At 40.2% G+C, this 21,594-nt stretch overlaps 1 protein-coding gene across 3 annotated transcripts in view; it reads left to right on the top strand.

The window, feature by feature from the left end:
* NPHP3 (nephrocystin 3) overlaps positions 1 to 19,858 on the top strand; it is a 28,967-nt gene extending 9,109 nt beyond the window's left edge. For 2 of the 3 annotated variants that reach the window (XM_057431316.1, XM_057431317.1), the window contains exons 10-29: positions 1,344 to 1,447; positions 2,115 to 2,229; positions 3,629 to 3,772; positions 4,319 to 4,416; positions 4,885 to 4,987; positions 5,576 to 5,658; positions 6,673 to 6,811; positions 7,574 to 7,738; positions 8,517 to 8,614; positions 9,432 to 9,554; positions 9,917 to 10,106; positions 10,249 to 10,490; positions 10,859 to 10,934; positions 12,086 to 12,213; positions 14,600 to 14,840; positions 15,842 to 15,967; positions 17,050 to 17,165; positions 17,371 to 17,547; positions 19,219 to 19,659; positions 19,696 to 19,858. In XM_057431316.1, coding sequence (XP_057287299.1) covers positions 1,344 to 1,447; positions 2,115 to 2,229; positions 3,629 to 3,772; positions 4,319 to 4,416; positions 4,885 to 4,987; positions 5,576 to 5,658; positions 6,673 to 6,811; positions 7,574 to 7,738; positions 8,517 to 8,614; positions 9,432 to 9,554; positions 9,917 to 10,106; positions 10,249 to 10,490; positions 10,859 to 10,934; positions 12,086 to 12,213; positions 14,600 to 14,840; positions 15,842 to 15,967; positions 17,050 to 17,165; positions 17,371 to 17,547; positions 19,219 to 19,270 — 2,520 coding nt within the window. In that variant the 3' untranslated portion in view covers positions 19,271 to 19,659; positions 19,696 to 19,858. Of the gene's footprint in view, positions 1 to 1,343; positions 1,448 to 2,114; positions 2,230 to 3,628; positions 3,773 to 4,318; positions 4,417 to 4,884; positions 4,988 to 5,575; positions 5,659 to 6,672; positions 6,812 to 7,573; positions 7,739 to 8,516; positions 8,615 to 9,431; positions 9,555 to 9,916; positions 10,107 to 10,248; positions 10,491 to 10,858; positions 10,935 to 12,085; positions 12,214 to 14,599; positions 14,841 to 15,841; positions 15,968 to 17,049; positions 17,166 to 17,370; positions 17,727 to 19,218; positions 19,660 to 19,695 lie in introns of those variants that run through there. The other variant, XM_057431318.1, reaches the window with a different exon arrangement.
* Positions 19,859 to 21,594: the final 1,736 nt, after the last annotated feature.

Here is a 21,594-nt window from a genome sequence, read left to right on the forward strand (position 1 = left end):
TATATGGATGAAGACAAAAGTCATCACTCCCATCCATCTCTCGTTAGGCAAGTTGTACTGCAGAAGAAGCTGTGTCTGAGAGCATCCTTGAGGCTGTTACTCCTTGGGCTAGAAAAAGCCATATGTCTTATATATATGGCATACTTATTTTGTGGGAGAGCTGCCAGTTTGTATGTTGTTGAATGACACTGATGAAGAAGCAGTTGTTGTTCCTGCACTGGAAAAAAGAGGACTGTAATGGCGTGCCAGAAGTTGGGTGTCTTAGAAAAGGCTCTGAATGTTTTGGGGTTCTTGGAGGAAATCCGAGCTCTGTCTTGACACCTGGAGTTAGGTCTTTTGGAGATGACTAATGGAAAGATTTCATCGTGCAGCCATATGTATGTGAGAAGAACAGAGAGAACTGAAGAGCTGTTGAATAGCTCAGTACTTACTCATTACTTGTAATGAAACTTTTAAAACATTTGAAATTGGGGATGTCGGGCACAATTATAGGTAGGGAAAGTATAGTGAATGTAGGAAGATGATAAACATTAAAGTGGTTGTGGAAGGTGATACAACAGCTTATTTTGGCAATATTCCTTGATGTTATAATGTAACATAAGCATGCAGATTCTGTGTTAATTGTGTTTAAATTGTTAGTACCCCTATTTTACTAGCAAAATTTATTCTTTTGCTTCGCAATACTCCTATATTGGCAATGGTTTGGAGGATAGTGCCATCTTTACTACATAGTAGAACAGGAATATAATAGAACATTAATAGAAAAAATACCTAGGTATATCTTAATGTGCCTCCACTTCTTTTTTCAGCCAAAATAGTTCTCCCAGATTGATGAAGGGTAGTTGTTTTTATCATCCTAACTCTGCTACAGCATTGTTGGGTGCCCATGTGGTGAAAAAAACCCTTTCTTTTGTATGCTTACTGCCTCAAAATACCATTTTATTACCAAAGTGCCAACTTTGAAGGCTTTGTCCTGGCAGCCATATCCAAGGCAGTGGAGTAGCTTGGGGGGAAAGAGAGGCAAGGAAGCCTGAACAAACATAGTTCCCAGTTGTTTTACTGTAGTAACATTAGTTCAGTTTATGAAGACTGAAAGTTGCATTTTAAATAGTTTTGAAAAAATGTTTAATTTATTTCACTATTTCTTTAAAAGACATAATAAATTCTGTGGTTTCTGTGTTTAATTTGAGCATTTATTTGTACTGTATTGCATTTCAGTAGTTATTCCCATGCCTTAATAAATCTGTACGTGCCTTTTGTGTCTAGATGGTTTACAATACCAAGCACTGCATTTCTCCTTTAAACAGTGCAATATTTGTAATGATTGTTGCTTTTTTTTATAGTACTTTGAACGTCTGAATGACCTTGTAGCAGCACCAGCACCAATTCCACCTCTGCTTGTATCAGGAGGACCAGGCTCTGGGAAATCTCTCCTTCTGTCAAAATGGTAGTTCAAACTATTATTTTTTTACATGAATGAAATTAGATGGATTTAAAAAAAAAATATGGTTTCTATTTCACACATTGTATCAGTTTAATTAGAGGTAAAATGGGAGAATTTACAAAGCACTGAAGTTACTGAAGCATCCTGGAAAGATGTGTAATAATTAAGTAGCTAACTCCATCTGGACTGTCTTTAACATCTCTCTGCCTCTAATATCAATACCCTACAGATCTGCCTTTGTGGTATCAGTAGCTTGATAGCTTTGCCCTTCTCTGATACAGAAAGGGGATCCTTTGAAGTCTTTTTAACCAACCTAATAATTTATCATAGAAATGCATTTTATGGTCACTTGTAGGCTATGACAAAATGTGCTGACATAAAAATAAATTGGTAGTGTCATTACTTCTTGGCAGCTTAGTGACATACGACTGTCCAGTGCCAGGAAGGGCACTTTTTAATGGCTCTCAGTTATGAGAGAACAAAACTTGAATCTGACACAAAAAGTTCAGTTGTAGCTCAGGAAATGTCTATCCTGTTTTGCAAGATAACCATTGAACACCTCTAATGCAGACCGTCCATCTCCTTTGGCAAAACTGATTGCTTTGATTTGAGATATATTTGCAAAATTACAGTCTGTTAAGTGCCCTTTCTTTTGGATCTCTCTCATTAGGATTCAATTGCAACAGAAGCATTCCCCAAACACTCTAATTCTTTATCACTTTGTTGGGAGGCCCATGTCTACTAGTGCAGAATCTGCACTGATAATCAAACGCCTTACTTTAAAGGTAGGCTGTGTTATTACATACCCTGTATTGTATAATTCTTTGGAAACTACCTCTGTGTGTGTGTTTTTATGTGAAAAGATAAAATCTTCTACAGGTTTCAGGGTTTTCTGTATCATAGAATCATAGAATAGTTAGGGTTGGAAAGGACCTTAAGATCATCCACTTCCAACCCCCCTGCCATAGGCAGGGACACCTCATGCTAAACCGTGCCACCCAAGGCTTCATCCAACCTGGCCTTGAACACTGCCAAGGAATGGAGCATTCACAACCTCCCTGGGCAACCCATTCCAGTGCCTCACCACCCTCACAGTAAAGAATTTCCTCCTTATATCCAATCTAAACTTCCCCTGTTTAAGTTTTAACCCATTACCCCTTGTCCTGTCACTACAGTCCCTAATGAAGAGTCCCTCCCCAGCATCCCTATAGGCCCCCTTCAGATACTGGAAGGCTGCTCTGAGGTCTCCACAAAGCCTTCTCTTCAGTTCAGAGTAATACAAATGTAAGGCGTTATAGAACTGGGGGAATCAGATCATATATGTTGACTACAGATCAATTAAATAGCATCCCTGGGATATTCACAATGGATTGGCATTGGCAGTTGTACTTCCAGTAGCCTATATTGATTGATATAAAACCATATAAGCTTCTTCCGAACTTTCCTGCCATCTGGCCAATGAGAGAGGCACGTGGTACCTCTTCTGTCTGTGTGTTTAGAAACCTGAGGCTGTATTCACCAGTTGGCACTATATCTGTTCCTGGACTGGTCTCTCTCCTCTGATTATTTATTTATTTGTGGTGTGTTAAATATGTGGGGAATAAATGAAGAGTATTTTTGTGCCAGGGCCTGAGCTTTCTTCTTCTTTCACAGGATTAAAACCTTTGGAAAAAGGTCCGGTGGAGGCCAATAAGAATGATCAGGGGTCTGGAGCATCTCTCTTTATGAGGAGAGATTGCAGGAGCTGGGCCTGTTTAGTGTAGAGAAGAGCAGCATGAGAGGGGCCCTGCCTTGAAAGGGGGTTGGACTGGGTGATCTCCAGAGACCCCTTCCAACCCTAATGATTCTGTGTGAAAAATGAAATTGATTGTGCTCTCCTTGCAATTTTCTCATGTATTTTAGAAGTCTTCCTGTTTAATCTCTTCAACTTTTAAGCCCTTTAAGTCTCCACATCCCTTGTCCTCAGGTTGTCTCTCTAGAATTTTACACAGCGAGTTCAGTAAATAGTCTTTGTTCTGCATATGCCAGCTTTCTGCATATACTAGAAGGAAAGATTTCTGTGTGAACTTGACTATTTTGTGCCAAAATAGTATGGGGTTTTGTTTGTTTCTCTCCTGCTTCTGCAGACTTCTTTCATGAGAGTTTTTAAGGTCAAATTTGTTATGTGTGTTTGTAATTCCACAGCTTATGCAACACTCGTGGTTAGTGTCACCTCTGACTTTCGATCCAGCTAAACTTCTGGAAGAGTTCCCTCGTTGGCTGGAAAAACTTTCTGCACGTCATCAAGGCAGCATTATTATCATTATTGATTCTATTGACCAGATACAGGTATGTCTTCAAGATACTTACCTCTTGTCCGTCTAGAGGAAATCTCAACTATTGCAATAGGTTTGGCTACATCTGCGTAACAGAAATATTAATGTTTGCTTTGCTCTAAACAGCACATCTAGAAAATAGAAAATAGTTCTGTAGATAAATTGTGTTCTTTTGGGATTATTCTTCTATCTTAACACCTTAATTTTTGAAGCCTTTTGAAACACCTTTATGTATTGAAAGATTCAGAGCTGGTAGATGATTTATGGGCATCCAAACAGCCTATTCTTTCTGAGGTATTCTATTTGCTTTATTTTATGGACAGTCATGCTCATATATGTCAATGGGTCATTTAGAATGGCTTCAAGAGCCACATTATGAACACTTTTTTTAAGGCAGGGTGGTTGGAACTGGATGATCTTAAGGTCCTTTCCAACCCAAACCATTCTGCAATTCTGTGATGCTGGAGAACGTACTGAGCTGCGCAGTTAATGAAATATATCAACTTCCTGCATTGTTTTGAACAATCTTTGTATTAAGTAACAAAATCTGTTTTTTAAGCAAGCTGAGAAGCACATGAAGTGGCTGATAGATCCATTGCCAGTGAATGTGAGAGTGATTGTATCAGTGAATGTAGAAACATGTCCACAGGCTTGGAGGTATGTTATATTTCTGAGTTGTTTCAAAGTAGCCTGGGTTAGAATTGTTGTTTTAAATTACAGTTACTTGGTGAAGAGCAAACAGCAGCTTTGCCAAGACCTGAAGATTTAATAGGATATGGTTTTGCAACTATTGATGACAGCAAAAGCTTCCCTATTGTGACTGCAGAGGACAGGTTTTAGCTGTTTTGATTTATTGTGATGGATCTGTCCATGTGACTGTATGGAAGAGGATATTAAATGCAGTCAGATGCACATGAAGAGCCACAATACCATGATGTAGGTCCAGGATAAGGCTAAAAGCAGAAATTTGACTTGTGATGACTAGAATTTCTTAGTGACAGGGAATAGCCTCAATTACTGCTGTGATATAAATCTTCAGAAAGGTCTGGAACTTTGATGTCTTTTTTTTCCTTTTGTGTGCTATTTAATAAGGTCTGAATATGACTTTGTTCTCTCTTACCAAAGGTTGTGGCCCACTCTTCATCTTGATCCGCTGAATTCCAAAGATGTTAAATCTCTCATTAGTGCAGAATGTAACTCTGCAAATGTTAAATTAACTAAAGAGCAGGTATGTCTGTTGCAGTTCTAAAGTACCTTACTCTAGTATAACTTTTAATGGAAACATACAGGCCCAGGTGCCAAAGGAAAGTATTATATTTAGCTAATGAAGTACTAATGCTCAAGACAGTATGCCATTTTTTTACCCCATAGCTCATAGCACTGAAACAGATGGACTAGCATAAATTATTAACACATAAACAGTGCAGTTGTACATACTGCTATAAACATGTTACTTTATATTAGAATAATAGAAGGTTTAACACTGTGTAATACTGTCACAAAGATTGGCAGAGTGGGGAAAAAAAGTATTTTACCTTTAATTTTGCCTTAGAGACCAATTCTATAATGACATCCTCATCTTGAGACGTATAATGGTTAGATCTTAACTCTTTTAAATTCAAAAGGAAACTTTCACTTCTGTGCTCCTATAGCCACAAAACTACACAGTATTTTGTGTGCTGGTCATCATGTCATAGTGTTCACATCTTACAGATAGAAGCATAGCTAGAACTTTTATTTTCTTATGGAATAGGGAACATGTCATTGGTGCAGTTAATTTCATCTTGGCTTACAGATTTTGTTTGAAATGTTGTAGGAGAAGAAGCTTGAGAGACATTGTCGTTCTGCCACAACTTGCAATGCTTTGTATGTCACTCTCTTGGGCAAAACCATTGCCTGGTAAGTTGAGATGATCTTGAAATTATTATGCTCATCACTAGATTAGAAGACCTGAAGTAGGTTTGTTAGCATTTTGAAATACATTCATTTAACATAGAATGAATCTTGTTAAGAGAAAAGAGTGGAGCAACCATTTCCCCCTTTCACTGACTGTACATGCAATGGGAAGAATAACCAGAATCACCATTTTGATCCTCAGTGAATCCAAATAGATATATCTACCTATTTCTGCTCTTCTGTTTTATTTTTCTGTTACTCTGCTCTCTGGGTATGTCAGTTGCTTCAATGCTTTTGAAAGGTATTTGGGGAATGTTTGCATTGTTTTATTAAACAATTTAATTCAGGTCTGTTGTATTTACCGATGTACCAGATAGTTTGCCTCATGGATTTTTAAGGCTAAAGGAAGTTCAACAACTGTTTAGTGTAACACCCTGCATATGGTACTTTGCCCTATAATTCCTGCTGTGGAGAAAATTAGTCTTCCCTCTTGTGCAAGAGAATACTTAATAAGTGCATTGGCTTATTATTAACCTAGACCTCACCTTGTTGAGAAAGATGCATTTGTAGTTGAGAGACTCCCAGGAGATGATAGACTGATTGGTAATTTACCCTGGGTGACTCATTTTGATTATTTTTTGTTTCTGTTTTATGTCCTAGAGTGCTTAATTGCTCCTGAAAACAGGCTTTGTAAATGCATTGAGTGGAACAGCAGCATGTGGTCTTACCTTTATCTAACCGGGTGTTTTTATTCTGTGCTCCTGTTGGAGGAAAGAACACTGCAACATACTTTCTTTTTAGTAAATAAGAATGTAGCAGTTATTTACAGAAATCAGCCTGTATAACAGAAGGTGGCTTCAGGAATTCACCTCTTCTGAGTTTAATCTCAGCAAGACCTGTGCACCTGTTAAACCCAGTAGGAATTCAGAGCCTTTTTGAGCTCTTCAGTACCTTCAGTTCATCTTACTCTGCCAAATTTGATATTCTAAACCATGCCCTTTCTGTCCTTCTGCTCAGTCTTGGAAATACAAGAAATATAGATGAAACCCTTCAACAGTGTTTGCAGTGTCAAGACACCGTGTCACTGTACAGGCTTGTTCTCAGATCAATTCAAGAATCATTGCGGAGTGATACAGAGAAAGGTCTTTTGAGAGAGGTAAGCAGAAAATGCGTTGCTGTTTCTGCAGGTATTGTACATTCTGTCCTGGAAGAATCTTAAGTTACAAGTAAATACAAATCTGTGTTGGTTCATATGTAGGATTAGAGATGGCTGTGTTATTAGTATGGAAGGGACAATTTTAGTAATTGAACTATATCTTTTGCATAACTGTAGAACGTCTGACTGCTTTGTGTTACATTTCAACTAAGTCATTGTCTCCCAAAACAACTTTTCCACTATCATGTGATACAGAAATAGCATTTCCTTTCTGATTGCTGCCTTCATCCAATGATTAACTACACTGAGTGTAGTAAATGTAATCAGAACGTGGGATCTTGTGAATACAGGGCACTTCTTCCTCTTCCTACCTTTGCAGAATCTCCCTGTTGTGTGGAGCACTGATTTGATTAGGAGATGATGCTCAATTTTTGCTAGAAGTTCTTTGGTGCTGGCAGCATAAGGCCTTCAGCATATTTTACTGAGATGGAAGTTCCTTATCATAATGGAGTCATTTTCCAGTGTTTCAGGGGAAGGTTGAAGGAGCCATTCATTTGTCCCAGAGTGTCCCATTCGGTGCTTTATGTATTAGTATGTTAATCCATTAGCACTGAGGACTGTTCTTTGAGGACTGAAGAGGGGAAAGGGCTTGTGTAGGCAGGTGTTGTATTGGCTCCTAAAGTATTTTTTGTGGAATTTCAGCATAAGTAAGCTCTGCAGCAAACCCTGCTAACTATAAAATACTTGTTGTGCTCTATGTAGATACTGTGTGTCATTGGTGTTAGCCACAATGGTGTGAGTGAGTCAGAGCTGATGGAACTTTATCCTGAGCTGTCTTCTGCAGCCTTAGCCTCGCTCGTTCACAGCCTGCACAGAATGTGTTTGCTGACATATGGCTGTGGTTTGCTGAAGTTCCAGCACCTCCAGGTAGGTTTTGTAATCCAAGCAAGTGAAACTCCACCCCCTGAGCCCTGGCTGGGTTTTAGAACAGTTCTGTTGTTAACTGGGATGACTGTGTTATGTCTGTGTTTGCTCATCTTTTTTCCCTAAGGTCTGATCTGATGTTAGAATCACCTTGAAAACTGCTAGGGCTATGACGTTAGTATTGGCCATTATGGTTCAGCAGTTGAAACCTGGCATTTCAAACCTTCAGGAACTTCTGATCTATTAGTTGTTAACTAACTCCATGTGTTTTAGAACACACAGGGTGCTGGAGAGGGACTCTTCATCAGGAACTGTAGTGATAGGACAAGGGGTGATGGGTTCCAGCTGAAACAGGGGAAGTTCAGGATAGATATAAGGAGAGTGGTGAGGCACTGGCACAGGGTGCCCAGAGAAGTGGTAAATGCCCCATCCCTGGCAGTGTTCAAGGCCATGTTAGATGGACTTTGAGCAACCTGGTCTAGTGTGAGGTGTCCCTGGCCATGGCAGGAGGTTGGAACTGGATGATCTTAAGGTCCTTTGCACCCTAAAGTATTCTATGATAAAACACTGGTTCTGCAAAAACCAAGCAAAGTGGTAGAAGGGACTATCTGCATAACCAGAGCTCTGGTCTAATATAAGACAATGTCTTGCTAGTGCTTTTGTCATCAAAAGACTTTTAGTTCTATATGATGTGTTGCATAAAGAAATGTTGCATAACACTCTGTGTATCATCAGCACGTAATAATCAAATGCATTTTCTTTCAATTATACTGTTTTGCAGGCTTGGGAGATGGTGAGACTAGAGTACATGGAAGAAGGTGAAAATGTTCTTTCTGCCTATAGACAAAAACTAGTGGAGTATTTCACCATGCAGCTAAGGTAGGTCAGAATTCCTCAAAACGTGTTAAATTGCAGGCTTTATGCCTTGGGGATATTTTTGTTTTCTTCATATAGCTTCTTTGACTCAGTTTAGTAAATTATTTCAGCAGAGTAACTCTGCAAAACCCTAGTTGTCAGAGTCAGTTTATTATTGATACGTTGCTTTTTAATCTTGGAAAATGCTGAGGACTATGGAGGGGAATGGGAAGGAATTTCTACCACATCAGTTACTTTGCGGTAACTGACCCCATGTGGATTTTCAACTCCCAGTAAATGCTAGGAACTTTGAAGTTGCTTGGAACTTGGAGAAGCAGAGGACAACTTGTGTTCAGCAAGCAGTTAGCACACACACAAGAGGAGGTCCAGTAGAAAAGCTGAACAGCTACAAGTTCACATCCAGCTTGAAAAGTGGTTTGGATTTACAGTCCTGAGTTAGTGTGTCCCAGCTGTGGGTTACTGCTTACTGCTGCTCCACAGAGCAGAAAGCAGAAAGCCAAGGGAGGCACAGTGTGCCAGGGAAAAGTCACAGAGGGATGGAGGGCTGCTGCAGGGCTGCAGTCCTGCTAACAGGCACAGGTCAGCCCATATGGGAGGGAGGAGCAGCTTCCTGTGGGGTACCTGGGGGTTCCACTAGCTCTGAGGTGAAGTTAAAATGAAGATGTGAGAAAATGGAGTACATAGCTCTTATAGGAGTCAGTCTGGTTAGACATTCAGGCATGGCAATTGTGTGCTTGCCTAGTTTTCACTTCAAATTGGCAAGTTCTTCTAGGCCTCTCAGGGTTTTAATGTTTGGTTTTATTTGCTTTTCTTTCAATAGTCGGGACCGAGTGACTTGGAGAAGCGCAGATGAACTTCCCTGGCTCTTCCAACAGCAGGGAGATAAGCAAAAGCTACACAAGTGTCTTTTGAATCTCTTTGTATCACAAAACCTTTACAAAAGGTACAAAAGCAGCCACTGCTTCAGCAGTTAGAAACACTTCAAAGCAATTTTTTGTCAGTATAAATCAGACAGTGACAGATACTTATTAAAAGAGCTGAAATAGTAGAGGCTGAAATGCTAAATGCTGTTGTCACATAAATCATCTTTTTTTTTCTATCCTGTTACATATGGGGGTTGGTAAAGGGACAAACAAATACTGCTGTTGAACAGCGTAGTCTCCGTGGATTGTCTCTAGATGCTGTAGCCTAAAGACAGCCTAAAGACAGCATTCATGCATATGGGCCTTTTCTTCTAAGCTAGCATGAGTCTGAATAGAGGGGTATCAGAGATAAGATGAGCTTCTTATTTCCTTGTTAAAACAGGGGACATTTTGCAGAATTGCTGAGTTACTGGCAGCTGGTTGGGAAAGATAAGAGCTCTATGGCAGCTGAGTATTTTGACTCTCTGAAAGAATATGAGAAAAGCTGTGAGGGAGAGGCAAGTATGATCTGCCTGGCTGATCTTTATGAGACCCTGGGACGGTTTCTTAAGGACCTAGGTCTTCTCAGTCAGGTAAGTGCACCTAGAGATCGTTGTAACAGCAAGAAGGCAAATTAAGCAGAGCTCAGCGTGTGCTTTCTGTTGCAGTTGCGAAGTCGTTGTAGCACGCAGGGTGCTGCCTGCTGCCATCATACACTGACCTCCCTTGTTCCAGGCGGTAGCTCCTCTGCAGCGCTCTCTGGAGATCCGCGAGACTGCGCTGGATCCAGACCACCCGAGGGTGGCACAGTCACTGCACCAGCTCGCAGGAGTTTATGTGCAGTGGAAGAAGTTTGGAAATGCTGAACAGCTGTATAAACAGGCACTGGAAATCTCTGAGAACGCTTACGGAGCTGAGCATCCTCGGGTAGCCCGTGAACTTGATGCACTTGCAACCTTATACCAAAAGCAGAACAAGTAAGCTTAACTACACCGGTATTTGTATGTGGAGGTGCCCAAAAATAACAGCAAAGATTTTCCTCCTGAAGCAATGTTTCATTGGTTCTGTTTTAGAATTTCATAAGTCCCCATGCAGCCGTGAGCATCCCCTCTGTATTCCTGTAGCAAGCCACCCAGTAGGGGCCAACAGCTGTTTTTCATTTAACAACAAAGCATTGTCTGGCCCTAAGCATCTTGAATATTTTTATCTTTGACAAAAAGTGTGATTTCTCCCCCCAAGATTCTTAAATTCTCCTCAAATTTATACACTCCAGTAATTTAGAAGCTTTCCAGAATACTCATCGATGCTACATTTAGCATTCTTCTAACACTGTAATTGTTCTCAGATATGAACAAGCTGAGCAACTGAGGAAAAAGTCCTTCAGAATACGCCAAAAAGCAGCAAGGAGGAAAGGCAGCCTGGTAAGGAGATGTTTGATACTTATAGTACAGGGCATGTTGTGGCTCTGCAGAATGGATGATAAAGTGCCCCTGCAGAGCTGACAAAGCTCCAGGGCTTTGGTTAATTGAGGGCGTAGGTAGTGGAGTAGCCCAGCAGCAGCTTTTTTAACTGCCCTTTCATCTCTGCTGTGAGTGGAGATGCATCAGTCCTGCTGGTATGGAGTTGGGAGGGGTGGAAAAGAAAGAAGTGGGTATGTACATTTTGGGTGTGCAGATTTACTGCTGATAGAGTTGGCTGTTGAACTGGCAGTGGAATAAGGTGTTCTCCAGAGGGGCTGAGGCATGTATCCTAATAGGATGAACAGAGTGTTTTACTGCAGTGAATAATCCAAGCAATAATTTTAGGTGCCATGCTAAGTTTTTCCCCATTTTGTCTTCTGTGTTTTTCAGCTACAGAGTTCCTCTTGCCATTCTTGAGCTAAGGCTTTGTTTGTCATGCAGTGCTTGTACTATGAGTTCAGCTAGTAACTTCAGAGCTCTAAGTTGTACCTCTAATAAGAATAGTGAAGGGCCATAAGAGTGTTGCTATTTCCGCGGTGCTTAAGTAGAAATGAATTTGGATCATGGAGATTTTGTCCATTTCTGTAAGGAGTTCTGCTGCACAAATCTTTCTGTTAAGACTGCAAAGATAGAGAATAGGTGGAGTGTGTAACAGTGGCTCCACTTTTTACTTGTAATTCACTTTGCATGTAAGCATTAGCTTGGCAGCCCATTTTACAATGATCCATTGAACATTTTACAATGATCCAGCCTGGAGTAATAGTTAATGTGTATTTGTAAATGGCATTTTAGGATAGAGATTAAATTGGTTTCGAGTATAGAAACCTAAGAATTTGATCTGAATTGATTATTTGAACTGTGGAGTTTAAGCAGATCAGCGTGTGTGATACAAGACAAAGCGCAGTAACTTTAAAATCCTGGAAGCACTTTGGGTGAAATTCCCTGTTAGATTGTAAATAAGCAAATGTTTATGTGCCAGTCAGCTTGAAAACAGAACTTAGGTAGGATTATTGCGCTCCTTTGGTACCAAACTAAATCTTTTGATGTTCTGTCTTTAGCTGTACTTTCAAAGTAATGGGGATTGGCTTATAGTACCTTGTGCTTTGCCATAGCGTGGCTTTGCTCTCCTGCGCCAAAGAGCCCTGCAATTGGAAGAGCTCACCTTAGGCAAGGATACACCAGATAATGCTCGAACCCTCAATGAGCTTGGAGTCCTCTACTACTTGCAGAATAATCTGGAGTAAGTGTTATTAATTGTGATGCATCCACTGAGTGTCCCTATAGATGTAAATGGAGGTAAAGCATTGAGAACTAGCACTAAATGTGAACGCATGATCAAATATGATGTTGTCCCTGATTCATTCTATTGAGGTTTGTTTGCTGTGAAATTCACTCATCATTTCTAGGGTTGATGCTGTTAGCATGTGAGTATTTACTAAGTAAGTCAGTGCATTTCCTGCATTCAGAATTGCTGGTCCATGGTTTAAGGTCACTATCTTTCGTTGCACATATCAGTTCTTTCTTGACATTTGTGCCTCCTCTACTCAGCTTTTCTGTTTTGTGACCCTCCTTTGTACTGTTCGTATGTGAATGGCAGGATTGTTCTGTAAAATACACTCAAAATATCAGTTTTAGTAGAAATCATGAGTAAATATTCACTGTGCTTGGAATCCTTAGGCTTTTACCCTGCTGGCCTTTTTAAGGGAGAAAGAGGACAGAGCAGCACAAAGGTGTTCTAAGAGCGGATAAACAGGGGTGTTGAAGGGGAATGAAAGGTGCAGAACAGTTCTGATTGCATGGCAAGAAGTCACTCTTCACATCAGCTTCTTCAGGCCGCATAGTAGTCTAAAAGTATGTGTTGTGAGGGAGTTGTAAAGTCATGTTAAATGTTTTCAGAGGAAAAGGAGAGTGCACAGCAAAAAAAGCACAGAGTAAGTTCTGGAAGTGTATTGCATTCTTCCTATGCCTGATGTTTATGTCACAGTAGTTGCTGGGGAGCTGCAGAAATACATTGCAATTTAGGATGTGCACATGGAATCTCTGTTAAATGCAGAGATTATAAATATTTAATAGTTATATATAATAATTACATAATTATATATAATATATATTGTATAAAATATATAATTATATGTATTTCATTATATATTTTATACAGAATATATAATTATATAATACATAATGATATGATTACATTATATAATTATATAGATATTATATATATTTTAAAGTTATATAAAATGTATCTAATTTTACATTATATATAATTATAAAAATATTATATATAGTAATTATAAAGTTATAACTTCTTTATGGTGAAGAAGTTGATTTTTAACAGTATTAGAAATGTGGGGTTTTCCATCAGTTTTCCCTCATGAAGTCATGCTGAAGTGACTGCTAATAGAGGAGTGACACCTATCTAATGTCATACAAGATCATTTTATATTCCTCATTATTCATATGTAGTTCCTGTCCAACACAACCAAACTTCTAGAGTAACTGTATCTCCACTATTTCATAGGTGAGCAAAAGGATAAACTTTGTGCTAGTGAAGCTTGAAGTCCTTGTTTTAACTGGGTATTGTTTCTCCATTCAGAATCAGCAAGTCCGAGACTGAATTTTTTGACCATTTGATGCAGTTAGAATGAAATCAATGACAGAAGGGGTTTCACTTCAGTCGTGTATGTTAGATCACATCATCCCCCAGCCCCTGCGTAGAGTGAAGACCTTCTGACATTTCTCTGAGATCTCCAGAACTGAACCTACAGTTCTGCGTATAAATGACTTTTTTTTCCCCTGTAATGTGAAATGGATTTTTTCCCATTTCCTAAGCTGACCTCTTGGGAATGGTGTCACACAGAATTTGTCTGTATGTCAGGATGACAAACTGCCTGTTTGTGGATGCTGCCATTGTTACGTGGGGATCACGCGTTGCTCCTGACAGAGGTGCTGTAAATCCATAGTGGAATAGTAGTACTACACTAGTGAGACAAAGTATACCCTTTTGATAGGGCAATGCTTGAATGGTTGCATTACAGAGTCTTTTTCTACTTTGTCACTTCAAGACAGCTTCTTCTATGAGAAGCTAGCTCGACACACATAAAATCCCGTTCCAGTCTCTGTCAGCTTGGTGTGAAAGCTGTCTGTTCAGCCCTATAATGTGGTTTATGTTCTTTAAAGTCCCTTGAAAAATATGTGTTCTGGACCTTTACCTCATACCTCACTATTGTTTTATCCATGGAAGTACTTGACTACTGTGCCCAGAAGGCAGTAGACTGTTTTGAACAAGGAACAGTTACTTGCATAGCTGAAGAGGGTAGGTTGAATTAAAGAGCACCCATGAGTTAGGGTAATGTTTGCTGAAATGGGCTAGACTGGCTTTTCAGCCCTTATAACACTGGAGATACAGGATTGCACGGGAATATATTAACCAGCTTGCTGCCTACATCCTAGACACAGCAGGTCTCTGCTCTGGTGTTTGCTTATTCTGAGGAGAGTCCGCTCTCCGGTGCCAGTGTCTGTGCAGTTTCCAAGGCTGAGTTTGTTCTGTTTCAAACAGCCACTTCAGCCTGTACGGCTGTTCCCAGCTTTCAGGTAACTGCTGACTGAGTGAATGTGTTCTGCAGGACAGCAGAGCTCTTCCTGAAGCGCTCCTTGGAAATGAGAGAGAGAGTCCTGGGGCCCGACCACCCCGACTGCGCGCAGTCCTTGAACAACCTGGCAGCCTTGTACAATGAGAAGAAGCACTATGACAAGGCAGAGGAACTCTATGAGAAAGCTTTAGACATCAGGAGGAGAGCACTGGCTCCAGATCATCCCTCTTTAGCTTACACTGTGAAACACCTGGCAGTGCTGTACAAAAAGATGGTAAGCACAAGCCTGTTACCTTTTCTTACCACCTTGCATTGTTGGTCTTCAATCCAGAGGGAGTGGGGCATTGGAATATTGTCAGCTGTTGGTGATCCACACCAATAAAAGATGCATAAAGATGTGGTCAAGTGGCCTTGGTGTGTTTCCAAAAGGCCCACTAGCTTTCTCGAAACACATTTATTAAATACATACTTATTCCAGATGAGTTACTGAGCATCTTCAAACTGGTGATGCTTTGAAAACATAAGGAGAAAATATGAATTTTGCAATTCCAGTGATCCATTTCCCACCATAACAGTGGAAGTCTGCAATATTTAATTGCTATTGACTATGAGAATTCACATTCTAAGAACGGAAGCCTAAGCATACTTGTGAAGTCTAGCCAGTTAATATGTGAGCAGATTGGAATTTGGAGGAAAACAGATTTGCTGGAAAAATAATCTCCAATAAAACTAGCTGGAATGTAAGAGAGGTATTTTAGATAAACCAAAGTCAAGAAGCCAATGCCTCAATATGGCAAATGGGAAGCAACAGGTACTTGAAATGGCATCAGGCACTGTGGTTGTTCCAGGGAAGATGGTGTGAACACCACTTCAGTACGTGGAAAACTGCCCAAAAGTGAAGGCAGCTCCATTCCCATGTCACCAGTAAAATGCAGGCCCTTCAGGACAAAAAATAAGCTCTGTTCTCATCTGTGGCAGGATGAGGAAATACAAATGGACACACTTGTGGAGAAAACATACATTCTAAAAGAGAGCTAGGCATAGCTGAGAAACACATCACCTGGGAGCTGAATGTGCTCAGTGTTGGGGAAAATTGGGTCCTAATCAATATTCATGATAAAGAATCTGTGCAGAATATAACTATGAATTAATCAGAATTAAACCCTTATTCTGGAAACAGCTACATCTTCTCCAGGGCTTTTTGTTTCAAATAGATTTTACTGTTGCTGTTTTGACACAAAAGAACTGAATCATTTCCACCCCTGTTGTTTCTAGGGAAAACTTGACAAGGCTGTTCCTCTGTACGAACTAGCAGTTGAAATCCGACAGAAGTCATTTGGCCCAAAACACCCCAGTGTGGCAACTGCCTTGGTCAATCTGGCTGTCCTGTACTGTCAGATGGTAAGTGCTTCTTGTCTTACATGTTTATTATGCCTGTCATAGGTTGTATAAGAGTAGGACTAGAGCACAACATTTCCAGTGACAGGGGGTTGTCACACTATGGGGAAACACAGCTTCACTGCTGAGTCAGAGGGAAACACAACCCTTTGAATCATAGACTCATAGAACGGTTTGGGTTGGAAAGGACCTTAAGATCATCCAATTCCAACCCCCTGCCATGGGCAGAGACACCTCACACTAGACCATGTCACCCAAGGCTCTGTCCAGCCTGGGCTTGCAGTGTCTGAAGGGGCCTACAACGATGCTGGAGAGGGACTCTTCATCAGGGACTGTAGTGATAGGACAAGAGATGATGGGTTCAAACTGAAACTGGGGAAGTTCAGGTTAGATCTAAAGAAGTTTTTCCCTGTGAGGGTGCTGAGGCCCTGGCACAGGGTGCCCAGAGAAGTGATAAATGCTCCATCCCTGGCAGTATTTAAGGCCAGGTTGGACGGAGTCTTTGGTGAGATGGTTTAGTGTGAGGTGTCCCTGGCCATGGCAGGGGGTTGGAACTGGATGATCTTAAGGTCTTTTCCAACCCAAACCATTCTATGATTCTATGTAAAAGAAAATCTGAGAAGGCTGTAGACTTCCTAGTTTACAGCTAATATGAAATTCAAAAGAGTTGCAATCAATTTGATAAAAACAAATCAATTTACCACATTCCTCATTTGGCATCAGTAGGAGTGAGCTGTTGATTTTTTTCTCTATTTCTGCAATATGCATATGTGATTTTAAACAGGGATTAAAGTTGTCTCAGGTAAAATTAAAGAGCATTTGGTAACTCAAAAGCTTTCAGGATTGAGATCTTTCAAAACTGCCCAGAAGCCCAGACCCCAATTATTACAATATTGGGGGTGGGATTGCATTTGCAAGGGCAAACCAATTGCTCTGACAATCTCAATTACCATCCTCATCTGTCAACAAACACCTTTCTGGTTAAATATGCATGACTTTGCATCTAGGATGTGTTGATATTCTGTTGGCAAAGGAGTTACAAGTGTAACATACATCTGTAACAAACGACTCTCTCCTACCCAAAGAAAAAGCAGATTGAAGCTTTACCTCTCTATGAGCGGGCGCTAAAGATTTATGAAGACAGCTTTGGGCACATGCATCCTCGTGTGGGGGAAACTCTGAAGAACTTGGCTGTGCTTAGGTAAGATTATATGGTTTAGCCCTATAAAAGCAAATTACTATAACAACTGCTGGATGAAAGAAAACATCCTGGACTTGGGTACTTAATAGGCAAGTGGAGAGCTTTAAGCATGCTTTGGCGACAGCATGGTGTGCATTGCAGTTTAAACGAAACGAGAGACCTGTTTTATTTGCTTGTTTCAACTTTGTTTTACTCTTCTCCAAAGCTATGAAGGGGGAGACTTTGAGAAGGCAGCGGAACTGTACAAGAGAGCTATGGAAATAAAAGAAGCAGAGACTTTGTTGATAGGTGGAAAAGCAACTTCTCGACACTCATCGAGTGGAGATACATTCAGCTTAAAAAGTGCATTATCACCCAGTATTTTCCTGGAACATGGACAAAGGTGATACAAACCTGCTCCAAGGAAAGGCAGGCTCTGTTGCTATTTTAAAGCAGACATGAAATGACTATCTATTTTTCCTGAGATAATGTACTATTTTGGGACCGACCCCTATCTTCATGAAAGACAGGGAAACAAATGTTAAAGCTTGAAATCCTTCCATGTTAACTTTGCAGGCTGCATGGTACAAAGTGAGCTTCTTTCAATGTATATGAAAGGATATATGAAGATATGTACATTAGTTACTAGCTAAAATCAGAGCTACTGCTAAACCCATGGATTGGTTACCTCTTAGCCTAAGTGCCAGGATTAGAACGAGTTCAGTGAAACCTATTGTATATACTCTATGGAGTAATTCTTATTTCTGTGTTGGAAGGGCTTGGCTTGTAGGATTTGTGTATTTCTGGTTTTCATCCATCCTTCCTGCCTTTTTAGAAGCTTTTAAAGGTGTTTCTAAAAGGGGTAATTTTGAATAAGTCAAAAGTTCCACCCAAAGTACCTGCAGGATGGCTTCAGCTTGAAGCAGACTTACATTCAAGGGACTTGTGCAAAAATAATTAGTTTCCTTGAGGAGCTAATATCTAAATATACCCTCATATACCCTAAATATACCCTCACCTACAACTAAAGCTGTTTTCAGATTCAACTGTGTCCAGTAAAAATACTTGCAGTAAGGAACCAGAATGATGATGATGATGACCCGATTCCCTGTTGTTAGCCCTTTAGCAATACTTCTGCTATTTAATCTCATAGAATCCCTTAAAACACAACAATATTTGTATTAGCTGGGAAAGCCTAGTAATGCAAACTAGTTTTCCATCAGATAAAAAGATGCTAATCAAATCTACCTGCTTGCTGTATTTCGTGATACTCTGGTCAGCTGAAAGAATCATTCTGAAGTCTGTTCATTCCAATTCAATCATAGAATCCCAGATTGGTCTGGGTTGGAAGGGTTCTTACAGCTCTTACGCAGAGACACCTTCCACTAAGGTGCCAAAGGCTCTGTCCAACCTGGCCTTGAACACTGCCAGGGATGGGGCAGCCACAGCTTCTCTGGGCACCCTGTGCCAGCGCCTCAGCACCCTCACAGGGAAGAACTTCTGCCTTAGATCTAACCTGAACTTCCCCTGTTTCAGTTTGAACCCATCACCCCTTGTCCTATCGCTACAGTCCCTGATGAAGAGTCCCTCTCCAGCATCAATCCATGAATCAATTTAAATAAATACTAAAAAACCACATTTTTATTAAGTGAAAAATTGAAACTTCACTATAATGTTTTAGTGGCAACTGATGTAAAGATTTACTTGATCTAATTTTGACTGAAAAATGCAAGTGGCCATTACCATCAGAATGGCACTTCCCTTCCACAGTATTTTCTCTCTTTTTAGAGCAGAGTTAAATATAACCTATTTCAGCCCTTGTTCTGGAATTTAACATTTTGGTAGGGGTGTAACTTAGCAGAGGAAACAATATATAAACCCGATAGAACAAATACACAACCCAAATCTGATTCCAAACGTTAAGATTTAGTTGGAAAAAAAAACCAAATAGCTCTTGAAGGTATTACAGTACAGCAACAGGAATTGACACTGTGTAATAGCTCTCTGGGTATTTCATTCTTAGTTCAGAAAATGGGGTTTTAATCAAAGCAGGAGTTTTTCTCCTCTGTTTCAGCCACCTTGAGAAGCTGTGGAAATTGGGAAGTTCTTTGCAGGATTGTTGCTAAAGAGAAGGAAAAGAGGAAAAGGTAAAAAAGAACACAAAAACCACCCCCCCAAACCCTCAACCTTTTCAGCTTGTGGGTGTTTCTGTTGCCTGCTCTGCTCAGAGCTGGGAGTTCCTTCCTCCAAAGCCAGTGCTGGGAATTGGCAGATGTCTGCTCAAGGTTGTCACCTCTGTTCTGATTTTAAAATGTCTAGTGGTGTATCTTGTTCTCCTAAATAGTTTTCCTCAGTGTTGTTATCTTAAATGAGAAGATATGACACTGGAGGTCTAGAAAGGATCAGACTTGCCCCATTCAGTGGTTTTCACTTCTGAACTGTCACACTTCTTCCCTTGAGTGACTTCTTTCGAACTCACTCACAGGCCGCAGGGTTGATTTTAGGAGAAAAAGCAGTCCCTAAAAAGTAGCAGATCCCTAAAAAGTAGCAGATCCCTAAAAAGTAGCAGATCCCAACCATCCACGCTCCACCAGCAAAGATAGTGAGGAAACAACAGGCTTCAGCTGTCAACCCAAAGGAAACCTTCTACAGGAAGTAAAACAGGACCATGAGTAATGGTGGAGGGTCTTGCAGGCTGCATGTTGGCCATGAGCTGATGCTCTTAAGACAGTTGTCCATGTATCTGCAGTTGTGCCTCATGGACATCAAAAAAGTAACTTGTGTTATCTGGTGTACGCCAAATGATACCTCTATGTAGAAAACAACAAAGAGTGTGACCAGTTTCAGTGGAGATTTCATCATAGTCAGTATGAACATGTCAGTAACAGTCATGATGCACTGTAAAAACAGAATGCTTCTTTTATCAGATTGCCAAATAAACAAAGCTGGGCTAAACCATTGCAAGATGCTTTGTTAGTTCATCATAAAAGAAGTCATAAATCTTCTTTCATGTTTTATAGTCAGAGGACATTATACTTGTAAATGTCTTTTTAACTTAAAATCCTTGAAACTGCTTTTTTCTTTGATGCTGTTTATTTTTAAGTCATTTTAACCATTGGCACATACAATCATCTTAATGCATTTTCTGATTAGTTCAAGTTCTTGTATACACAAGCTGAAAGTAGCAGGAGAACCACCCTGCACGCTCTGTAAGTGAGCATATGAAGTGTATTACTTTGCTCATAAAACTCTCCAGGAAGTAGAATGGTAAATGCTTGCATCTTGTAAAGGTGTCAGTCGTGTGTAGCAGTCGTGCGAGCAAATACTGAAGAGACAAGAATAACTGAGCTCTTACAGAAGTGAGTCAACTGTTGGCCTCAGGATCTCCAGAGCCAGGCCTTACTTCAGTGCTCCCAACAGAAAGGTAAAGTCACAAAGGAATGCAAGTAACACTTAACATGCGATTTACACCAAACTAGTTGGACTTAGTGACACAGATTTGAGCATGTACCTTGTTAATGATCTCATCATCCTATTTCCCATCCCTATTTACAGTTCATTTCGAAAATCTGCTTGCTCCAGAACTGGAATCAATCCAAAACCCCACTTCCATTCTAAAAGATAATGCACCACAGCCAAAACCTCCCTCACCACCTGCATGAGTGATTTTTATGTATATAAGACCTAGTATCAGCTGTGGAGGTAAAAGATCGTGAAGTTTATAAGCATTGCTTAGAAATCAAACTGTTTTAAACTGAGTACCAGAAGCACCTGCCCAGCATTGCTCTCTCTTTACATGTTGGTTAGATACTACTACCATTAATTACTACCTGGTTCTGTGCTGGCTGCATCACACTGTGGAAAGGTAGTTTCTGAAGAGCCCAAGGTGGAAATATTTGTATTATAATGCAATGGATGTTCTTCTAATTCTCAATAATGATCAAATTCTGGATCAGATGCCCCCAGTAGCTCACATAGTTGCAGTGGATACTTCCAGTTGTGCAGGGCACTGTCACTGCAGGATGTACATTTACAGGTCAGTTTAACAGGTGACAGGTTAAAGGTACTATGACTGTACTAATGTTATTTACAGGACAAATGCAATAGTTCAGCTACTCCACTGAAGATACTTGCAACACGAAATGGAGTTTGCAGCATCTAATTTTAGAAGCTTGCCTACGCAAACACAGATGAAGTATATTCCTTAATATAACCCATATAATGGGGATGGATCAGAATTCCAGCTGAAATTTAAATAAGCAACAAAAATACTGAGATTTTCAAAGAGATAGACAACATCTCCTGTTCTCTCCAGTGGTGCTGGTAATTCTTAAGACTGTGTCACAAAAAACATCTGCCAGCTGATGTAGTGGCACTGTTAATACCCAGTTTGCTAGTATAATTACTACTAACTAGAGACTTTGCCTTGTTGCAACATACTCAAAGCATT

The sequence above is a fragment of the Pezoporus wallicus genome, unplaced genomic scaffold (assembly GCF_028554395.1).
Source record: "Pezoporus wallicus isolate ANWC-B61680 ecotype Strahan unplaced genomic scaffold, APGP_CSIRO_Pwel_v1 scaffold_11491, whole genome shotgun sequence".
NCBI classification, from domain to species: domain Eukaryota; kingdom Metazoa; phylum Chordata; class Aves; order Psittaciformes; family Psittacidae; genus Pezoporus; species Pezoporus wallicus.